Source organism: Lemur catta, chromosome 1 (genome assembly GCF_020740605.2).
Source record: "Lemur catta isolate mLemCat1 chromosome 1, mLemCat1.pri, whole genome shotgun sequence".
NCBI lineage: Eukaryota > Metazoa > Chordata > Mammalia > Primates > Lemuridae > Lemur > Lemur catta.
In genome coordinates, this window is record NC_059128.1 from 211127170 (window position 1) to 211145066 (window position 17897).

General features: G+C 39.3%; 1 protein-coding gene across 1 annotated transcript; it reads left to right on the forward strand.

Annotated features, from left to right (window-relative positions):
- Positions 1 to 1933: 1933 nt before the first annotated feature.
- DNAJB11 (DnaJ heat shock protein family (Hsp40) member B11) lies at positions 1934 to 17382 on the forward strand. Its single transcript, XM_045539869.1, has 10 exons — positions 1934 to 2718; positions 5667 to 5823; positions 7313 to 7410; positions 9093 to 9225; positions 12913 to 13055; positions 13538 to 13620; positions 14293 to 14350; positions 15476 to 15587; positions 16033 to 16192; positions 16936 to 17382. The coding sequence occupies exons 1-10, from the start codon at positions 2423 to 2425 to the stop codon at positions 16998 to 17000; spliced, it is 1305 nt and encodes a 434-aa protein (XP_045395825.1). The 5' UTR covers positions 1934 to 2422; the 3' UTR covers positions 17001 to 17382.
- Positions 17383 to 17897: the final 515 nt, after the last annotated feature.

The window sequence follows — 17897 nt, forward strand, 5'->3', positions numbered from 1 at the left end:
TCGCTCCTTTCTTAGCTTTACCTCCTAGTTTATGCCTTCAAGAAGCTTTTTTTGGATTTTACCCAGCAGAAAATCTCATTCCTTCCTTTAAACCTCCATTTCATGATTTCTGGACATTTCCTGCTTTCTTAGTTCGTTTATGGCGTCTCTAGGTGTAGAAGATACAAAGGTAAATCAGATCATAAAATGCAATTTAGTTTCTCTTACAGTGGCCTCTCTCCCCTACTAGGCATCTTCCTGAAAGCAGGGGCTTCAGATTTAAATAGACCTGGGTTCGGATCCAGGCTACACCACTTAATAGCTCAGTGACCTTGAGCAAATTTCTTTTTTTTTTTTTGTCCCCCCCCCCCCCAGCAAATTTCATCACCTCTCTGTGCCTTAGTTTTCTGCAACAGCAATTATTATTTGTCGAGCATCACTGTGTGTCTGGCACAGTGCTAGGCACTAAAGTTACAATGGTGAACAAAACAGACAAGGTCCTTGCTTTCTTGGGGTGTATAATTTAATAGGGAGAGCAGACAATACATATTAAGGAATAAAATGGAATAATTTCAGATAGTAGTAAATGCTATGAAGATTGGGGCTGGACGTCAGAGAGGCCACTTTGTAGTGCTGAATTTGTGCTGAGGCCTGAAGAATAAGAAGCCAGCCATTCGAAGATCACAGTCAAAGCAACTTTTATTCAGAAATATTTGAGCTCCATGCCAGGCACTGTTCTAAGGTACTGTTTTATACATCTTTGAACACAGTCTAGAGATCCATGCTTTCATGAAACTGGCATTTCAATATGTGAGTCCGGAAGAGCTGGGGATGGAAAAAATGAAATAGGGCAGTGTAAGAATAAGGGATTCAGTAGGGGATAATTTTGATTGGTTGGTCAGGGAGGTCTTCTCTAAGGTGGTGATATGTAAGCTGATATCTGAGTTAAAAAAAAAAAAAAGGAATCACCCATGTTAGGATCTGAGGGAGGGAAGAGCTGTTCACATAAAAGGAACAGCTAGTACAAAGGCCCTAGGTAGGAATGAGCTTGGTGTGTTCAAGAAAGAGAAAGGAAGCCAGTTTTGCTGGAACATGGTGAGGAGTATAATAGGTGAGGGTACAAAGCACACAAGGTTTTGTAAACTAGCATAGAGTTGGGATTTTATTCTAATTGCAGTTGGAAAGCCATTCGAGGCTTTTAAGCAGGGAATGACATGATTTGACATGTTTTTAAAAAATCATGGGCGGGAGACAAGAGTAAGGAACAGATATTAAGATATTAAGTAAGATATTAAGAGTGGATATAGGGAGACCAGTTAGGAGGCCTTGCCAGGTGAAAGATGATGTGACTTGGCCCAGAGACCTAATAATAGAGATGTAGTTTTCTGCAACAGCAATTATTTGTTGAGCACCGTTTGTCTGGCACAGTGCTCTAAGCTATATCTCGAGCTATATCTAAGCTCAAGATAAGCTTAGAGGTAAGAATTGGATAGGTTATGCAGGAAAGGAATCAAGGAAGGCATCTGGAGTTTTGTTCTGAACAACTAGGTGGTGTGTTTACTGTGATGAGCAAAACTGGGGGCAGAGGGGGAATCAAAGAGTTCTGCTCAAAACTGTAATAAGTTTTTATTCATTGAGTGCTAACTATGTGCCAGACGCTGTGCTAGATGATTTACAGATATTTTTTTCCTGTTAAAAAAATCACAAATCACAACGCTGCCTCAGTTTTGTTAATAAACTTAGACTCTGACTGGGGGTGGATGTGGGGGCTTTCACCGCTAAGAAGTGGTAGAAGCCGAATCCTTTTTTTTTTTAAAAAAAGAATTTTTGGACGTTTCAGGTATTAAACTAAGAACACGTGATCTTAACCAAAAGGCCCAGAAGCGATCGAATCTGAACTTAAATCGGTCTGTCTCCACGGTTGCTTCTCTGTAAGGTACAAGACCTCTTTTCCATAAAACCGATACAATTTTCTTACGGGGTTGTTAAGGGGAATAAGATATCCTAGGCTAAGTGTCCGATGTGCAGTAGGCGTGGAGTCACTTTCCCCGCCCATTCCGCCTTCGTGCGTCCGCTGCCTCCTCCCGCTCGGAGCTCAAACTGAATGAAATTCCAAGACTTGTAACCAAGATGAAACCTCCCTCCCGCAATTGGTCGGTGCCGGGGAGGAGCCTCGTGATTGGCGGAAAGTCCGGGGAGGCGGGCGAGGGGAGACCGGTACCTCGGGTGCCCTCACGTGGCACCACCCCTACCTTTCACGCAATTTTCCCCGACTCCCGGGAGCTGGGCCGAGCGGACTCCTGCGGCGGCGCGACCCTCTGACGTTTCCTCTTCTAGTTGGCCGGAAGCTGCGGCTGCTGTTCCGAAGCCTGACTGGCTGCTTGCGCCGCCGCGGAGGTGAAGTGTACAGCGCCGATTGGTTCCCAGGCGCCGGCCGCGTGTGATGCCCCGGGTCGCGATTGGCCGTCTCCTGCCGGGGGCTTCTCTCGCCGGGACTCGGGACTCCCGGGAAGTGGACCAGCAGGGGAGGGGGGGTAAGCTAGCTGTCTCTGCGGACCGAGTAGGAGACCCCCGGCGTGAGGCGGCCTCACTGGGCCGGGTGGGCTGGCGAGCCGACGCGGCGGCGGAGGCTGTGAGGAGTGCGTGGGACCCGGCCCGGGACAGAAGAGCCATGGCCCCGCAGAACCTGAGCACCTTTTGCCTGTTGCTGTTGTACCTCATCGGGGCCGTGATCGCCGGGTGAGGCACCGGCAGGCGCGGGGCCCGTGGGTCAGCTTTTGCTGGGGAAGTGTGCGTGTGAGGGGGACGGGGGATTGAGGAGGGGGCGTGGGGGGAGCGGCAGTGCCAGACTGAGGGAGTGGAGAGGGGCTTCGCTGTGGGGCGCAGGAGTGGGTGTTATGGGCCAGGCTAGTGGGGTGAGAGGAGAACTGTGGGTGACAGGGCCTTGGATCGAGGCCCTTAGAACTAGGCTTGCCCGGAGGAGTGGGAGTCGGATGCCTTGCTGAACACAGCATCTGGGGGATGAGGGCAGTTTGAGGGAAAGGAGGTGATTGTGAGCAGAAGCAATGGCACGCAGAGCTGAGGAAGAAAGAGGGGTGCCTGACGGTCACGAAGGCAGTGACAGTGCCAGGCCGAGGTTAAGGGAATGGATATTTCTCTGGTCCGGGAGGTGCGTTGCTGTGCCCTGCTGAGCTGGAGGAGCGGACGATGCTACACCCAGCCTGGACGAACAACTGGGAGGGTGGGAGGTGGGCTGACATTAAAGTGGGTGGGTTATGTCAGGTCGAGTGAGGAGGGCGGAGAGGGAAGCCATGCAGGGACTGAAAGAAATTGGATTGAGAGATCAAGAAGACCCTTTGGAGAGCCCTTGTACTTCCCAGCTTCTTGAGCTATTTAGTGAGCCTAAACTATCATCATGCCTCTCTTTCTGTGGTACATTCTTGAGAAGCTGAATAGTCTGAGCGAAAAGAGCAGTTCACCAACAGGTAGTAAACTGGGATTCTACCCAGGTGCCCCTACCTCACTTATGAATTATGTAACCTTGAAGGAACCATCTAAATTCTCTAACATTGGGATAATAATGTGCCACCCTTATGCAGGGAATAGGAGCAGATGAACCCTTGAGGATTCTTTCTTCCTTTAACATCCATAATCCTATAAGCCTTGTGACCCAGAATATGGTATGCCAGCCTCATATTTTAGAATGCAAGGAATAGTAGGTCTCAGCTTCTGACAGTTTATAGGTTCTAAACAGGGAAAGTACTACCTAGGAGGGCTTTAAATTTCAAGTACTGGTTCTCTTAAAAGTTCTGTGCATATATGCTTTAACTTTGTTGTCATTTTTTTGTGAAACATCTTAAATTTCTCAAAAGGTAACTCCTAGAAAATGCTTTATTGTTTTTTCTTGGTATACTGTTTTTGTTAGTATTTTTTACACTTACAGCAACATCCTTAGGTGTTTAAGAAAACATCAACATAAATATTATTAACACTATTGCTTTAGACTTAAGTCATTCATAAAGGAGTCTCTTAGGAACTGTAATGTTGATGCTGAGCTGTGCTAGCCATCTTTTCCCTGCATTTTACTATGCTGTTACTTAACCATTTTTATATGAAGCATATTCTAAGTAAGCCTCACTCTTTAAACAGTTAGCCCTTTTGTTACTAATGTTAGCAATCCTTTTGATTATTTTGTTCTTGTCTCAAAAGATGTCAAAATTTAACAGATTTGGGGGGGGGAGCCCCTAATCAATCCTCATGGAGCCCCTTGTGAGTGATGATTTTAAAAACAGACATATGAAATAATTAAATGACTTTTCCTAAAGTGTGACTAAGAGCTTTTAATATTCTGTCATATATCACCTGTTCTTGGTAGCCCAATGCATTTTTTTCAAGACAGAGTTTTACTCTGTCACCCAGGCTAGAGTGCAGTGGCATCATGATAGTTTACCACTGCCTCAAGCTTTAGCGATCCATTTTTAGGAGAGGGGTCTTGCTCTTGCTCTTGCTCAGGCATCTCCTAAGCTCAAGTGATCCTCCCGCCTTGGCCTCCCAGAGTGCTAGGATTACAGGTGTGAGCCACTGGGCCCGGCCCTCCAGTGCATTTTTAAATTACCATCACTACTAAGTTACTGTCTCTATTGTGAATAGCTTCCCCATTCCCACTGTTGAGAGAATGCATTTTCAGAATAAATTTTGGTGGCTAAAATGACTCTGGCAAAAGAAATAGATTTTTGTGAGTGTTCTTATTTATTCATTTTATTCAGTGTATTTCTATTGGTCTCTTCAATGGGCTGAATAAGATCCCTGCCTTGAGAATTTATTATAGTCCTATTCTATCTTCCCACTACCCCTTTTTGCGAAGATTGCTTTACAATTAATTTGATTCCAGCATAGTCCCTGGCAAGAAAGTCGGTGGATCTCTACCCTAGTTCATGCCATGCATATTCACAGCTGCTGAGACATAGAGGCTCTTGCATGTAGGCTTTAGCAGCTGTCTATAATAAAGGTTTGATCTAGACAAACTAGTATAATTATTAGAAATGAATACAAGATTGATATTTTCTCTTGAAGCAAAAAACACAACTCATGCATCCTGATGGGTGTTATTCTTTCTTCAGAATTATCTGGGCTTTGGTTTACCTCTATTTTAACCTCTGAAGTTGACTTCAGTTATTTCATCTTTAACATTCCAACAGTGTTACTGTTAGTCAGGATATTTATGTAACATAATCTTTTTGAATAAAGGAATTCATCTTTTGAGGTTGTTATTTGACTTTTGGAAATAAGCAGCATTCAATTGGAACCAATATAGGGAAAAGGGTGGAGAGTTAATTTGATTATGCAGTTATTGCCTGAAAATAACATGGGACCATAAAATGATAAAAATGGTTTTCTTAACTGAAGGTAGTTCTAAAAGAAGAGTGCCACAGATGTTTTGAATAATCTAGCAATGCCCCCAAAACATAGTCTCTCATTGTGATTACTTCAGTATAAAAGACTCATTACAATTTCTGATGTGCTCTCTTTTTAGTCATTCTGTGTATATGTGAATGTGACGTATATCTTCATTTTTGTACCACTTGGCTCAGACACAAACCTAAATATAAAGGGGGGAAAATCCACTTTTACTTTTAAAATGTAATGTATAACTCTTTAATGAAGTATTCTCTCTTCCCACTTTCCAGGCGAGATTTCTATAAGATCTTGGGGGTACCTCGCAGTGCCTCTATAAAGGATATTAAAAAGGCCTATAGAAAACTAGCCCTGCAGCTTCATCCCGACCGGAACCCTGATGATCCACAAGCCCAGGAGAAATTCCAGGATCTAGGTGCTGCATATGAGGTGAATCAGGAAAAAGGATAAAGTATGAATAAAAGCTATGGCTATAGAAAAAACCACATAACATAGAGAAACCTTCCTTCAGGTCACAAGCTTGATTGTGTTTAGTCTTAGGTAAATTAGAGTTCACAAATCAGAATCCCCGTACAGTATGAAGAATCTTTTGTGAAGAGAAATTTGTTTTCTCTACAGAGCTAGGATTACTGCTGGCATTTTAATTAGTTGAAAATCAGTATGTTCGTTGGCCAATCAACCGAGAACCTTTTTTTCTTTTAAAATAAAATTGTTTCCAAGACCATGGAATAAAATTGCATTCCTTAGACAGAAGAAAAGTGAGGAGAAAGTAAATGATAATAAATGACTTCAGGGGTTGTTTTGGGGGGCTTATTATAGAAGCCTCTGATGTCCAGGAAGAAACTGACTTAAAACTAGTTATTATTTTGAGGTTTTGAAATGGTGTTTTTTTATAGACACAAATGCAAGGTTTATTTCTTTGCTGAGACAAGATCAGAGAAGTAGACTTGACAGTAGAAATATTGGAAATTCAAATCATGTAGTAATAAGAGTTTGTTTTTGTGGTTTTTTTTTTAAGTTAATCTTGCCTATTTCTGCTTCCCCTAGTACCTATTTTCTAAAGATCTTTGTCCAAACATTCCTTTCTCTCTTCTGGGCTGTCACAGTCCAGAAGTACTGTGGTCACTTCTGGACTAACCCATTTGTCTTTGTTTTTAAGAAGGCTAGCTCTTTTGTACATCAATTTCTATTAATCCTTTTAAGTATATCTTACATGTTAATAAATTTTTACCCTGACTCCTCACATATTATTCAGGCCCTAAGCCAAAGGTGTGTCTTTTAAAAAAGAATATGAAAACATAACAGTGTAGACCTCTGGAGGACCAATCATCTGATTCCCTTGACTTGCCAATCTCTTAATATTTACGTGTGTGTGTGTGTGTGTGTGTGTGTGTGTGTGTGTGTGTGTGTTTGAGTGTCAGGGGATTGTAGCCATGTGGGGCCCAGCTATTTGTAAGGCTGTCCTAATTAACTGCTTCTATCTGTCATAGTCATATCTTAATTTATAGTTTAGAGAGATAATTTAGTATGGTGGCTAACAGCATAAGCCCTAGAGTCAAGCCGCATGGGAAGTAAACCTGAGGAATCCATCTCACTTCTTTCCTATTACCACCCTGACCTTCACAGGCACATCACTAATCTCAGATATGATATTTAAGTGATTAAGTGAGATTTGATAACTTTAAAAACATGAATTGAACAATGTGAAATTAACAGTGCATCAAAGAATTTAGTCTGTTAGAGAAAATAGCTTTATAAATATGCCTTAATAGAATACATAATGAAAACTACATCCCACTGAAATCTTAGACCCAGTTATCACAGTTGGGAAAAAAAAAAAACCACACACAAACATGAATGTGCCTTAACTGAATGTTACCAGCTCGTAATCTTTTCCTTTACTGGGTTTTATCCCTAGGTTCTGTCAGATAATGAGAAACGGAAACAGTATGATACTTATGGTGAGGAAGGATTAAAAGATGGTCATCAGAGCTCCCATGGAGACATTTTTTCACAGTAAGTAATTTACCCATCTACGAAGTATTACTGTCTGAGAATGGGACACTTAGTAATTATTAAAAACTTATCCTCACTCCCTAGTTCAGAAGCTTTTGATGAAGAGTACAAGTCAACTGATCCAATAATCAATTACTGTCTTCCCTGTGGAAGCTTCAGGAAAGACAGATAGCATTGAAAGGGCTGTCCTTCTAGCCAACCATATTAGTTAAATCAACCCTGACAATTATGGAGGATATATGTTGGAAACCAGATTGTCCTTGCCTACTTGCTGTCTTGGAATCTGCACACCATTTAGTGAGCAAAAGTACTGTAAGCAGAGAGAGAAAAATTTCTATTCCCATACGCAGAACTACTTCTGTTTCATCCTGTCAACAAGTGGGGGATGTGATAACCAGCATTGAGAGAAGGGATTAAGGTAGAGGCTTTTTATCTCCTGCCTTCTGGGAGTGCTGGGTGTCTAGAATCATAAACACCTTTCCCTCTCCCTCTTAAAACCCCTCTTTGTTCAGCATTTGTATTTCCATATACCCTGATGATGCCATATACTAGGAGATCTTAATCTGAAGTTATAAATAAAAAAATGTTTAAAACTGTATTTTTATGGGGAGTGAGTTCATTGTTTTCTTCAGATTTTCAAAGGGTTCTGTGAACCCCTCCCCAAAAGAAGTAAGAATCACTGTTGCATACAATAGGTTTCTCCATTTAGTGCTTGAGAGTGACAATGGATTTTTAGGATTTGTAAAGATGTGTAAGTAATATGATTAGGACATCTTTATCTTCCCCAGGATTAATTTGGCTTTTTGTCCTGCTAGGGAAGTGTCCTGTTCCCCTTGGCTGTCCAAAGTGATACCTAGGGATACCAGAAAGAGAAAAATCTTCCCATAACCCCCATTTCATTCTCCCTTTTTGCTTTTATTTGAGATTTAGGGAATTCACTCACCAGGGCTGGTTGGTGGAGGAGAAGTTATTATATATAATTGTCATCCTCACTGTGCTAATCTCTGAGGCTTCTTAATAATACCAAAAATTAAGATTAGAACGCCTGCATAATTAAAGGTCATTGTTTTTATTAATCTCAAAGTGATTCTTTTGTTACTTAGAAATATTAATTTTGGTCTTGTAGAGTCTAGAACTTCCTTCTCTTTAAGAACTAGAATTTTACTAAGGCTAGTGCATTTTTAGCTTACTTAATTACATACCCAAGATTTTTGTACACAGCAGTAGCTTCTTTCATCACATAAAGTGAACACTACATATGTTAACATTACCCTTAAAAATTCCTTAAATTAACCATGAAGTTCAGCATTATATAAGTTTATATACTATACCCTTTCTCAATATGTCCACCATAACTGGATTTTTCCCAATATTGAAACAGGTTATTTCATTGGTTGAATCTAGTGTTGAATTCATTGTAATACTATATGTGTATATCCTGTGCTATATGTATGAGCCATATTGTATTAAAAAGTAAATTTTTTGGTGGTAAGGAGTAATATAGTTGATAATGTATAAATTAAAAATTGTGTATCATATATGACTCCAGTGTATTAAAAATATCTTTCAGTTTTGCACAATGTGTTGGTAGGAAACAGTATTTTATCATTGTGAAGAAAACTAAATAATTGTAAAACATGAACTCTGATTTCTTTTCCTGATGATTTTACACTTATATACAGCTTCTTTGGAGATTTTGGTTTCATGTTTGGAGGGAACCCTCGTCAGCAAGACAGAAATATTCCGAGAGGAAGTGACATTATTGTAGATCTAGAAGTCACTTTGGAAGAAGTATATGCAGGAAATTTTGTGGAAGTAAGTTCAAACAATATAGCCACTCGTATTGACTCTCAGAACTTATACTTCTTACTAAAATGAGAGGTTTCTGTGTACCTTCTCTGTCTTTTAGAGGGTAAGGGAGAGTAATCAGATGCACAGAATTGAATGAATCATAATCCTTGATTTATGATACACTATTGTCATTGTTTCATGAGCTTACCACCCAGCTCAAGAGCTAAGTGAAACAATACCATAACTTACTTTACTTTCACACTACTTCTCTCTTCCATTCCCCTGCCTCCCTCCAGAGGTAACATCTATCCTGAATTTTGTCTTTATTCCTTTGCCATTCTTGTTTGTTTTATCATGTATATACAAACAGCTGAATAATGTATTGTTTTCATTGCTTTTGACTTTGTAAAAATGGTATATCATTCATTATCTTGTGGGACTGGCTTCCTTCACCTACTGTTATGTTACTAGGATTTATCCTTGTTGCTTATAGCTATAATTTCGGATAAATTTTATTATGGCCACATGTTATCAATAGGCATTTAGGTTTTTTCCAGTTTTTTTCAATTCCATACAGTGCTTTTATGAACATTGTTATGCATATATATCCACATTCACATAAGCAAGAATATCTCTTGGGTGGATTTACTTAAGAGTGGAATTTCTGAGTAATGTGAACCAATGTTCATTTTTACAAGATAGTACCATATTATTTTTGAAATTGATTGTATCAACACTTATACCAGCAATTTACTAAGAGAATCTATAGATTTGCTATCTCTCTAATACTTGGACTTACTAGACTTCTTAATTTTTGACCATCAAATGGGTATAAAATGTTCTCTCATTGTGGTCTTATTTTGCATTTTCTTGATTACCAGTTAGAATAAGAATCTCTGCCTGTGTTTATTGCCCATATTTGTTTCCTCTCTCGTGAAATACTTTTTCATGTCTTTTGCCCATTTTTCTTTTGCCCTTATTGATTTCTAAGAGTACTTCACTCTTGCTGCAAATCTGTTGTCGGCTGTATGTAATACAGATACATCCTATCGATTTGTAACTTTTCTTTTCATTATAAATAAGATTTATTTTAATGAATAGAATTAGTTCAAATCTATCAGTCTTTTATGGTTAGTTTTTATGTTTTGTTTAAGAAATTCTTTTCTGCTCTAAGATAAGAAAGCACCTGGGCATAATGCTGGGCACCTGTAGTCCCAGCTACTTGGGAGGCTGAGGTGGGAGTATCACTTGAGGCCAGGAGTTTGAGACTGCAGTGTGCCATGATTGCACCTGTGAATAGATCCAGCCACTGCACTCCAGCCTGGACAACATAGTGAGACACTGTCTCTAGAAAAGTTTTTAAAATAAAATAAGAAAGTTATTCACCTATATTTTCTACTAAAGCTTTGTCATTTTTTAGTTTACTCATTGTTTTTAAAATTCTGGAAAATATATCTCCATATTTTTTCAAATATTAATTCTCTCCTTTGCCTTGTCTATCTACTCTTAATTTTCTTTTAAGTATGAAAAATAAATTCTATTTTTCCTTTACTCCTTCCTACTGGGAGAATACCTCATTCTCATCTTCTAGCTCACGAGTTCAATCTTTAGCTATATCCATTCTAATAATTTCCCATCTGCGGTGTTTTAATTTCAATTCTTATTTTTATACAAAATATTTTTAATTCTTATATTATTTCTTACTCTTTCATTTTGCTAATAATGTCTTCCATATCCCCTGAAGTATTATCATGCTTATTTTAAATTCCTGGTCTGTCTTCTCTAGCATATTTGCTTGGAATATATGTCATCCAGTCTGTTGTCTTTTAGGGGGCAGATAGTTGGACTCCTGCGGTGTGTAGCTATTTTGGCCTGTGAACACATATTACCTTATGGGTATTGGCAACTACCTTTCCCAGTAGAGCATCTTGGGGTGAGCCCTTGCCCAGTGGTTTTTAGCTGTGTTTTGTTTGTTTGTTGGGGGTGTTTTGGGTTTTTTTTGGTGTCTGGGTCTTTTGTTTTCTCCTTCTCCAGAGGGGGGGCAAACAGTGCTTGTTCCAAGGCAGTTCAGGAGAGAGGCAAGAGCAGAACTTCAGCTACTTTTTCCTCATGTCTTCTCACTGCCCTCAGTAGCTACTGTTGCTCAGGTTATAGCCACCACCCTACACACATATCAGTTCAAAACAGCTTTCTGTCTCTGGGATTTTCCCATATATTCTGCCTTACAGTTATTATTTCCTGGAATCCATGTTTTCTTGTAGTTTTTCCAGGATTTTGGAGGGAATAGCCAGTAACCTATGCATATGTGCCATCTTGACGAGAAGCATTTTCTTCTTAGTTGTAGCTTTTGCACTGAATAGTTGAAAGAAGAGGACTAAACAATCAGGGAAGGTGCTGCTGGCTTGTAATACTATTGTTCAGGCTGCGGATAGAAGAAAGGGGCATTAAAAATATTTGAGCCATCTCTTCTTCAAAAACAGGAGAGGTTGTTTAGAGAAAAGAGGTGAGCCTTGTTCACTCCCACAATCCCTTCCAAACCTGTTGTTCTGCAGTCATCACTAATACACAGTATACATCAATTTTGCTGTCAGTGTGCCCGTATACAAATTCTGTTTTAATCTAATCATTGTAAAGGACGCAATGGCTTTGCTATTTCAATGACCTCATGGTAAATTCTTTGATTAAGAAAAAATTACATTGAGAGATAGATAGGATAGTATAGTAGTTAGAAGCATGGACTTTGCAGCTAGACTGCCTAGTTTCGAATCCTGGCTCTGCCATATATTAGTTACATGGCCTGGGTCGTGTTACTTAACCTTTCTATGCTTTCATTACCTCATCTGTAAAATTGAGATCATAACAGTACTTACCTCATAAGGTGGTTATGAGGATTAAATGAATATATAAAAGTGTTTAGAGCATTGCTTGGCATGTGTTATAACAATTACTGTAAAAGTGTTTGCTCTAATTGCTGTCATTGTTGTCATAATTTCTTTTGTTGTCCTGGGGTTTCATATGTTAGTAAACTTTAAGGGATTTTTCTTCAAGCCTTCCTGTCATTCTGTGGCATGAGCACATACCTTGTGATTGGTTATTGACTAATTAAACCGATAAAAATAGGAATACATTTCTTCCTATATATTAATTTCATATACTTAGAGGGATCAGAAGGTTTGTTTGCAGTCAGCTATAAGGAGATGGCTGTTGTGTCTGTTCTTGCCAGTTAAAGGAAAATAGTCCTAGATCGAGTTGCCTGAAGCAAGGAGGCATTTTCATTAGGTTAATCACAGGATTGGATGGTAGCCACATACCAGTTTTTGAGGCCTGTGATTGTTCCGCAGTATGCTTTACACAGCTCAGATTTCTTAAAAGATAATGATTCTATGAACTACTTTAACTGAGTACCATTTAGTTGTGGCTTAGAAATGCTTACAGCATACATCTTATTTTTTGGTTCTCTTCTTTCTTACTCTCCTCTCTCTTTTCCAACTTTAGAATTTGAGTCATTTAAGTATGTGTTTGCTTCATTCCTATTTTTAGGCTGATTTGTCCTCCTCAAAGAGTTCTATCAGCTTTAGGTCTCCCTGAGGGATAGCTTGCCAGAGAAGGAGAAGTTTCAGTCTACCCATGCATGCAGAGCCCTGAGTGGTAGAGGAAACTAATGGCTGTTTTGCATGAGAGAGAAGCTAATATTGTTTATGCACTTCTTAGGTAGTTAGAAACAAACCTGTGGCAAGGCAGGCTCCAGGCAAACGGAAATGCAATTGTCGACAAGAGATGCGGACCACCCAGCTGGGCCCTGGGCGCTTCCAGATGACCCAGGAGGTTGTCTGCGATGAATGCCCTAATGTCAAGTAAGTGAAAGCATCTTCTTTGTTCTATCAGGAAACACTATGTGATTTCATTTGTCTAATAAAATGCTAGGGGTCCATACCTAGGTCACCCTCCCTGCCTCTCTCTCTCCCTCCCCCCACCATGTTCTATCAAAAGACAGAGAAAAAAAAAAGGAAATTTTTTATTTTTTCCTTAAGTATTCTAAATACTTTTATGTTTCTGAACTAATAAACAGTGCCCTTTATTTCTGAATGTATTTAACAAGTGTTAATGCTTCATTTTCTTCCTACTTGGAATGTTAGATCATTCTTATGTGTATATATAATATATAGTAGTTTCACTCTGAATTTTAGCATGTAGAAGATGTAAATGGATATCAGATGGCTTTGTCAAGTAGAGACACAAGTTCTGATAAAATACATAAAACTTGAACTACTATCTGTATCTGGGGTTTTGTTTGCGTTTTCATTTTTTTTTCTTTTTTTAATTCTCTTTTTCTCAGACTAGTGAATGAAGAACGAACGCTAGAGGTAGAAATAGAACCTGGGGTGAGAGACGGCATGGAGTACCCGTTTATTGGAGAAGGTGAAATGCTGATATTTGATGTTTTATTATTATAATTTTCTGCTCTCTGCTTGCTTATGAATACCTCTCACCCCACTTTACCAGGTCTTAACAGCCACATAGTAAATGCATATATAATTTCTAACACTCTTCAGCCAGTTTTAAGATACAGAAATGTTTCTTATGACTATCATGGTTAGTCACTTGAAGCAGTGGCATTACTGCTTATCCTTCGAATATTATGGCCAAAAGTTATTATCAGGTAGCCTAAGTTTTAAATTTTATCAAAATTTAGGGTGTTCTGACCTTAATGGATTAATTTTAAGTGATGAAAGAAGATAATGTAGCTCTAGAGTTGGCATTAATAAAATGCTCTCAGACCTCACCTTTGGACTTAAATTTAAAATTCTAAAAGAAAAAAAAAAAGCTTTAAAACTTCAGGTTCAGGAAACCATTGAATCATTCTTTTGTTTAGGAAATAGGTCAAGTTATTTATTGCTGTACCCAAGGCACAGGTGATCTTCACTAATAACCTGAAACTTGATATAACCAGGCATAGACACTACCCTCACTGGTAGACTTGACAGAGTCAATGCCCAAGCCAGTGGCTTTAAAAAATTGTCTCAATTGCTAAGTAGATTTGTGATGTTCGACTTGTGTGACTTACAGTATGCTGTAATCTGCTCTGACTAGGTGAGCCTCATGTGGATGGGGAGCCTGGAGATTTACGGTTCCGAATCAAAGTTGTCAAGTAAGTACTCTAATTTTAGAGGCCTTCTCTGTAGCCCCAGCTTTTCAGATGAGTCGGATCATAGAGGTGTGGATAGCCACCAGAGCACTTGCAGACATTTTTCTGTTTCATGCCCTTAATACCCTAAACAATTATTTGTAACTTTTCAATGATACTACTGAAAATTTGGGGTTGGGCCCTAGGATTGAGCCCCAGTTATTTACTTAAGACTCACAAATCCAAAAGATGTTAAAAGGAAAGATTGGATAAGACAAGTAAGAAGTTATAAAGGAGAAGCAAACAAGATAGGGAGTCAAGAAGAGCGAAGATTTTAGCTGAGAAACTGTGGCACCATATAGGAATGAGCAACTTTTCCATAGAAAAGACCTTCTATTACATACTGTGCAGCTTCTATAATCAGAGCTTTTGTGAGCTTCTCTTCAGCATCAAGTGCTGCTTAGATAATTTTACCTGGGGCTCGGGCTTTCTTGTTTGTTATTTCTCTCCTGTTACCACTTTGGAAACCAGTGATACCTAAGGATTCATTGAAACAGGTTCCTATTGAAATATGGAAAAATGACCCGCCACTGCCTGGGACTTTTCACTCACCTCACTCTTTAATCTCAACGATTTTTTCCCCAGCTTTCCTTACCTACCTTGTCTTTCTCATCACTTCCCAGAGGAAATGGAATATGTGCTATTCCGTGAATAAACCTGGTGCCTTCTCAAGTTGTTGCCTTTGCCAGAATTCTCTTTCACCCTATTCCCCCTTCCTCACACCTACCTTATCTGCATCTCCAGAGCCGACCTGGCCTTCAAGAACAGCACGGGAAATCTCCACAGATCTGTTTCAGTTGCTTATCTCCCCAACTTCTGCTAGAAGTTGTCTTTCTGTCTTCCATAATCTGATGACTAATAGTTTTACTTATGTATTTTGGCTTTTGTTGATTGTAAGCTCCTTAAGAGTAGCATTTAATAAGACTTATACAACTTGATAGTCTCAGTTAATACTATACACAAAAGCATGTCTGATAAATGCTAATTGTTTGAAAGAGTAGTGTTCATCTTTATCTAAGATTTTTCTAACAACTTTTTGAACTCAAAGAAAGATGGAAATTAACAATTTTTACCTTGTTCTGTTTTTAGGCACCCAATATTTGAAAGGAGAGGAGATGATTTGTACACAAATGTGACAATCTCACTAGTTGAGTCTCTGGTTGGCTTTGAGATGGACATTATTCACTTGGATGGTCACAAGGTAAACAGACCAATTTTCTTGTTTTCTGTCCTTTTAAAGCCTTCATATGGGTAGTTTTGAGATTATATCAGCTGCCTCAATCATTTAGAACCACAGGGACTCCTTTCTCGATCTTGTTCTGCCTTCTCTCATCACTCTGCTGCTGGACGTCCAGCAGTAACAGTGCCACAGACTTTTCAGCTACTCAGAGTTGACTGCACAGCCCTTGACAGGCCCGTTCTTATAGTTTCTACTGACAGAAACCTTACTTTTTAACTTGTTTTTGTGTTTGATTTTTCTTTTTTTAAAAACCTGTTTTCTGTGACTTGCATTGTCCTAATACGTTTCCTTTGCCTCTTCATCCTTTCCTTTTGCTGAGCTGTGACATTAGTTTTGTGCACCAGTGGTCACTAGTGTACTTCGGGTGTGCCAGACCTATTCCAGTCCATTGCCTTTTGCTTTCCAGGTACGTATTTCCCGGGATAAGATCACCAGGCCGGGAGCAAAGCTATGGAAGAAGGGGGAAGGGCTCCCCAGCTTTGACAACAACAACATCAAGGGCTCTTTGATAATCACTTTTGATGTGGATTTTCCAAAAGAACAGTTAACAGAGGAAGCAAGAGAAGGTATGGACTATAATGAATGTGTGTGTGGAGGGGGGGGGTTGTTGTATGTGTGTTAGGAGGGTGGCAATAGATGCAAAACCCTCCAGTGATATGAGACATCAACAATTAATACTAGTAGAACACAAGGATAGGAGTGAACTTGTCTTTCTCTGTAAAGGCAATGTTAAAAAAAATCCTTGTGTCACTGTTACCAAAAGGTTGTGTAAGTTGGGCTTTGAAACCTAGGGAGTGATAGGTTGTATGGGAGTGAAACAGATGAGCTGGACTTAAAACAAATGAGCTGGACTAAATTCCAAAAGGGAAGATGAGGTATAATAGAAGGACTGGAGGCTTAGGGGTGGGTATCTATGATGACTGGTTTGGAAGAGGGCCCAGCTGAGGCTCCTAAATGGGAAAAGAAAGGAGAGAGATGAAAAGAGGATAAAGAAGGAGGAATGGAAGACTTAGCTGAAGAGTTTTCTTTCCTTTTTTATTGCTTCTTCTCATTCCTCATTTCATAAGGTTTTGTGGGGTTATGTATGTGGAATGTGAGCCTGAGAGAAAGAGACAACAGATCATCTTGGATGCACGTGTGGGGGGGGGTGGTTATCTATATGCTGTCCAGTTGGAGATTGGTAGTTATTTGTTTAATTCGATCTATGGTTGTCATAAGGCCTTTTATGAGCCTTCCATGAAACATGCTCTTTAAACTCTAGGGAAGTAACTTTTCTGTTAATAGAGTGATTTGTTCATTCTTTCTTCAGGTATCAAACAGCTACTGAAACAAGGATCAGTGCAGAAGGTATACAATGGACTGCAAGGATATTAAAAGTGAATAAAATTGGACTTTGTTTAAAATCAGTGAATCAGCGATATTTATTATCTGCAGGGCTTTTTGTGTTTTTGTTTTTATTTTCAATATGCAAGTTTGGTTTAATTTTTTTTCTAATGATCGTCATGAAATGAATAAGAGGGCTTAAGAATTTGCCCATTGCATTCAGAAAAGAATGACCAGCAAAAGGTTTACTAATACCTCTCCCTTTGGGGATTTAATGTCTGGTGCTGCCACCTGAGTTTCAAGAATTAAAGCTGCAAGAGGACTCCAGGAGCAAAAGAAACACAACATAGAGGGTTGGAGTTAATTGTTAACTATCTCATTCAAAATGCCAACTGGAGAAGTCTGTTTTTAAATACATTTTGTTGTTATTTTTTTTGTGACTCCTGTTTCTTTTCTCCTGTGAGCTAGTTGGGTTGTCCTCCCATCAAGCGAGTTGGATGCACAAGCATGCAAAAGAGTAGAAAGATCCAGTCCTCATACCCAATTAAACACACACATGGCAATGGCATCTTACAGAAAGAAGCTTGAAGAACCTGAATAGATTAGAGATCGGAACACATGAATTAAGGTTACACAAAGATCTAATTGTCCTTGAGGAAGCATATTTCCTCTCATTTAATTTGGGAGTTATAAAAACGCGATATGGATGCAGAAGGTACCTTTCATGTGTATAATCTCAGTTGACCTCATGATTGGAAAGCCTTTGGTTTGTTTAGGAACAAGGATTACCAGTGGCTCTAGAAAATGAATTTTAAGTAGAGTTGCAAATTCCATTTGCCTCTTCTGAATGCACCTGATTCAAATAGTATGTGACTTGAGTACATTTGACTTTTGAACCTCCTTCACTTTTCTTCACTTTTTACATTATACAGTCACATCACACTCTAC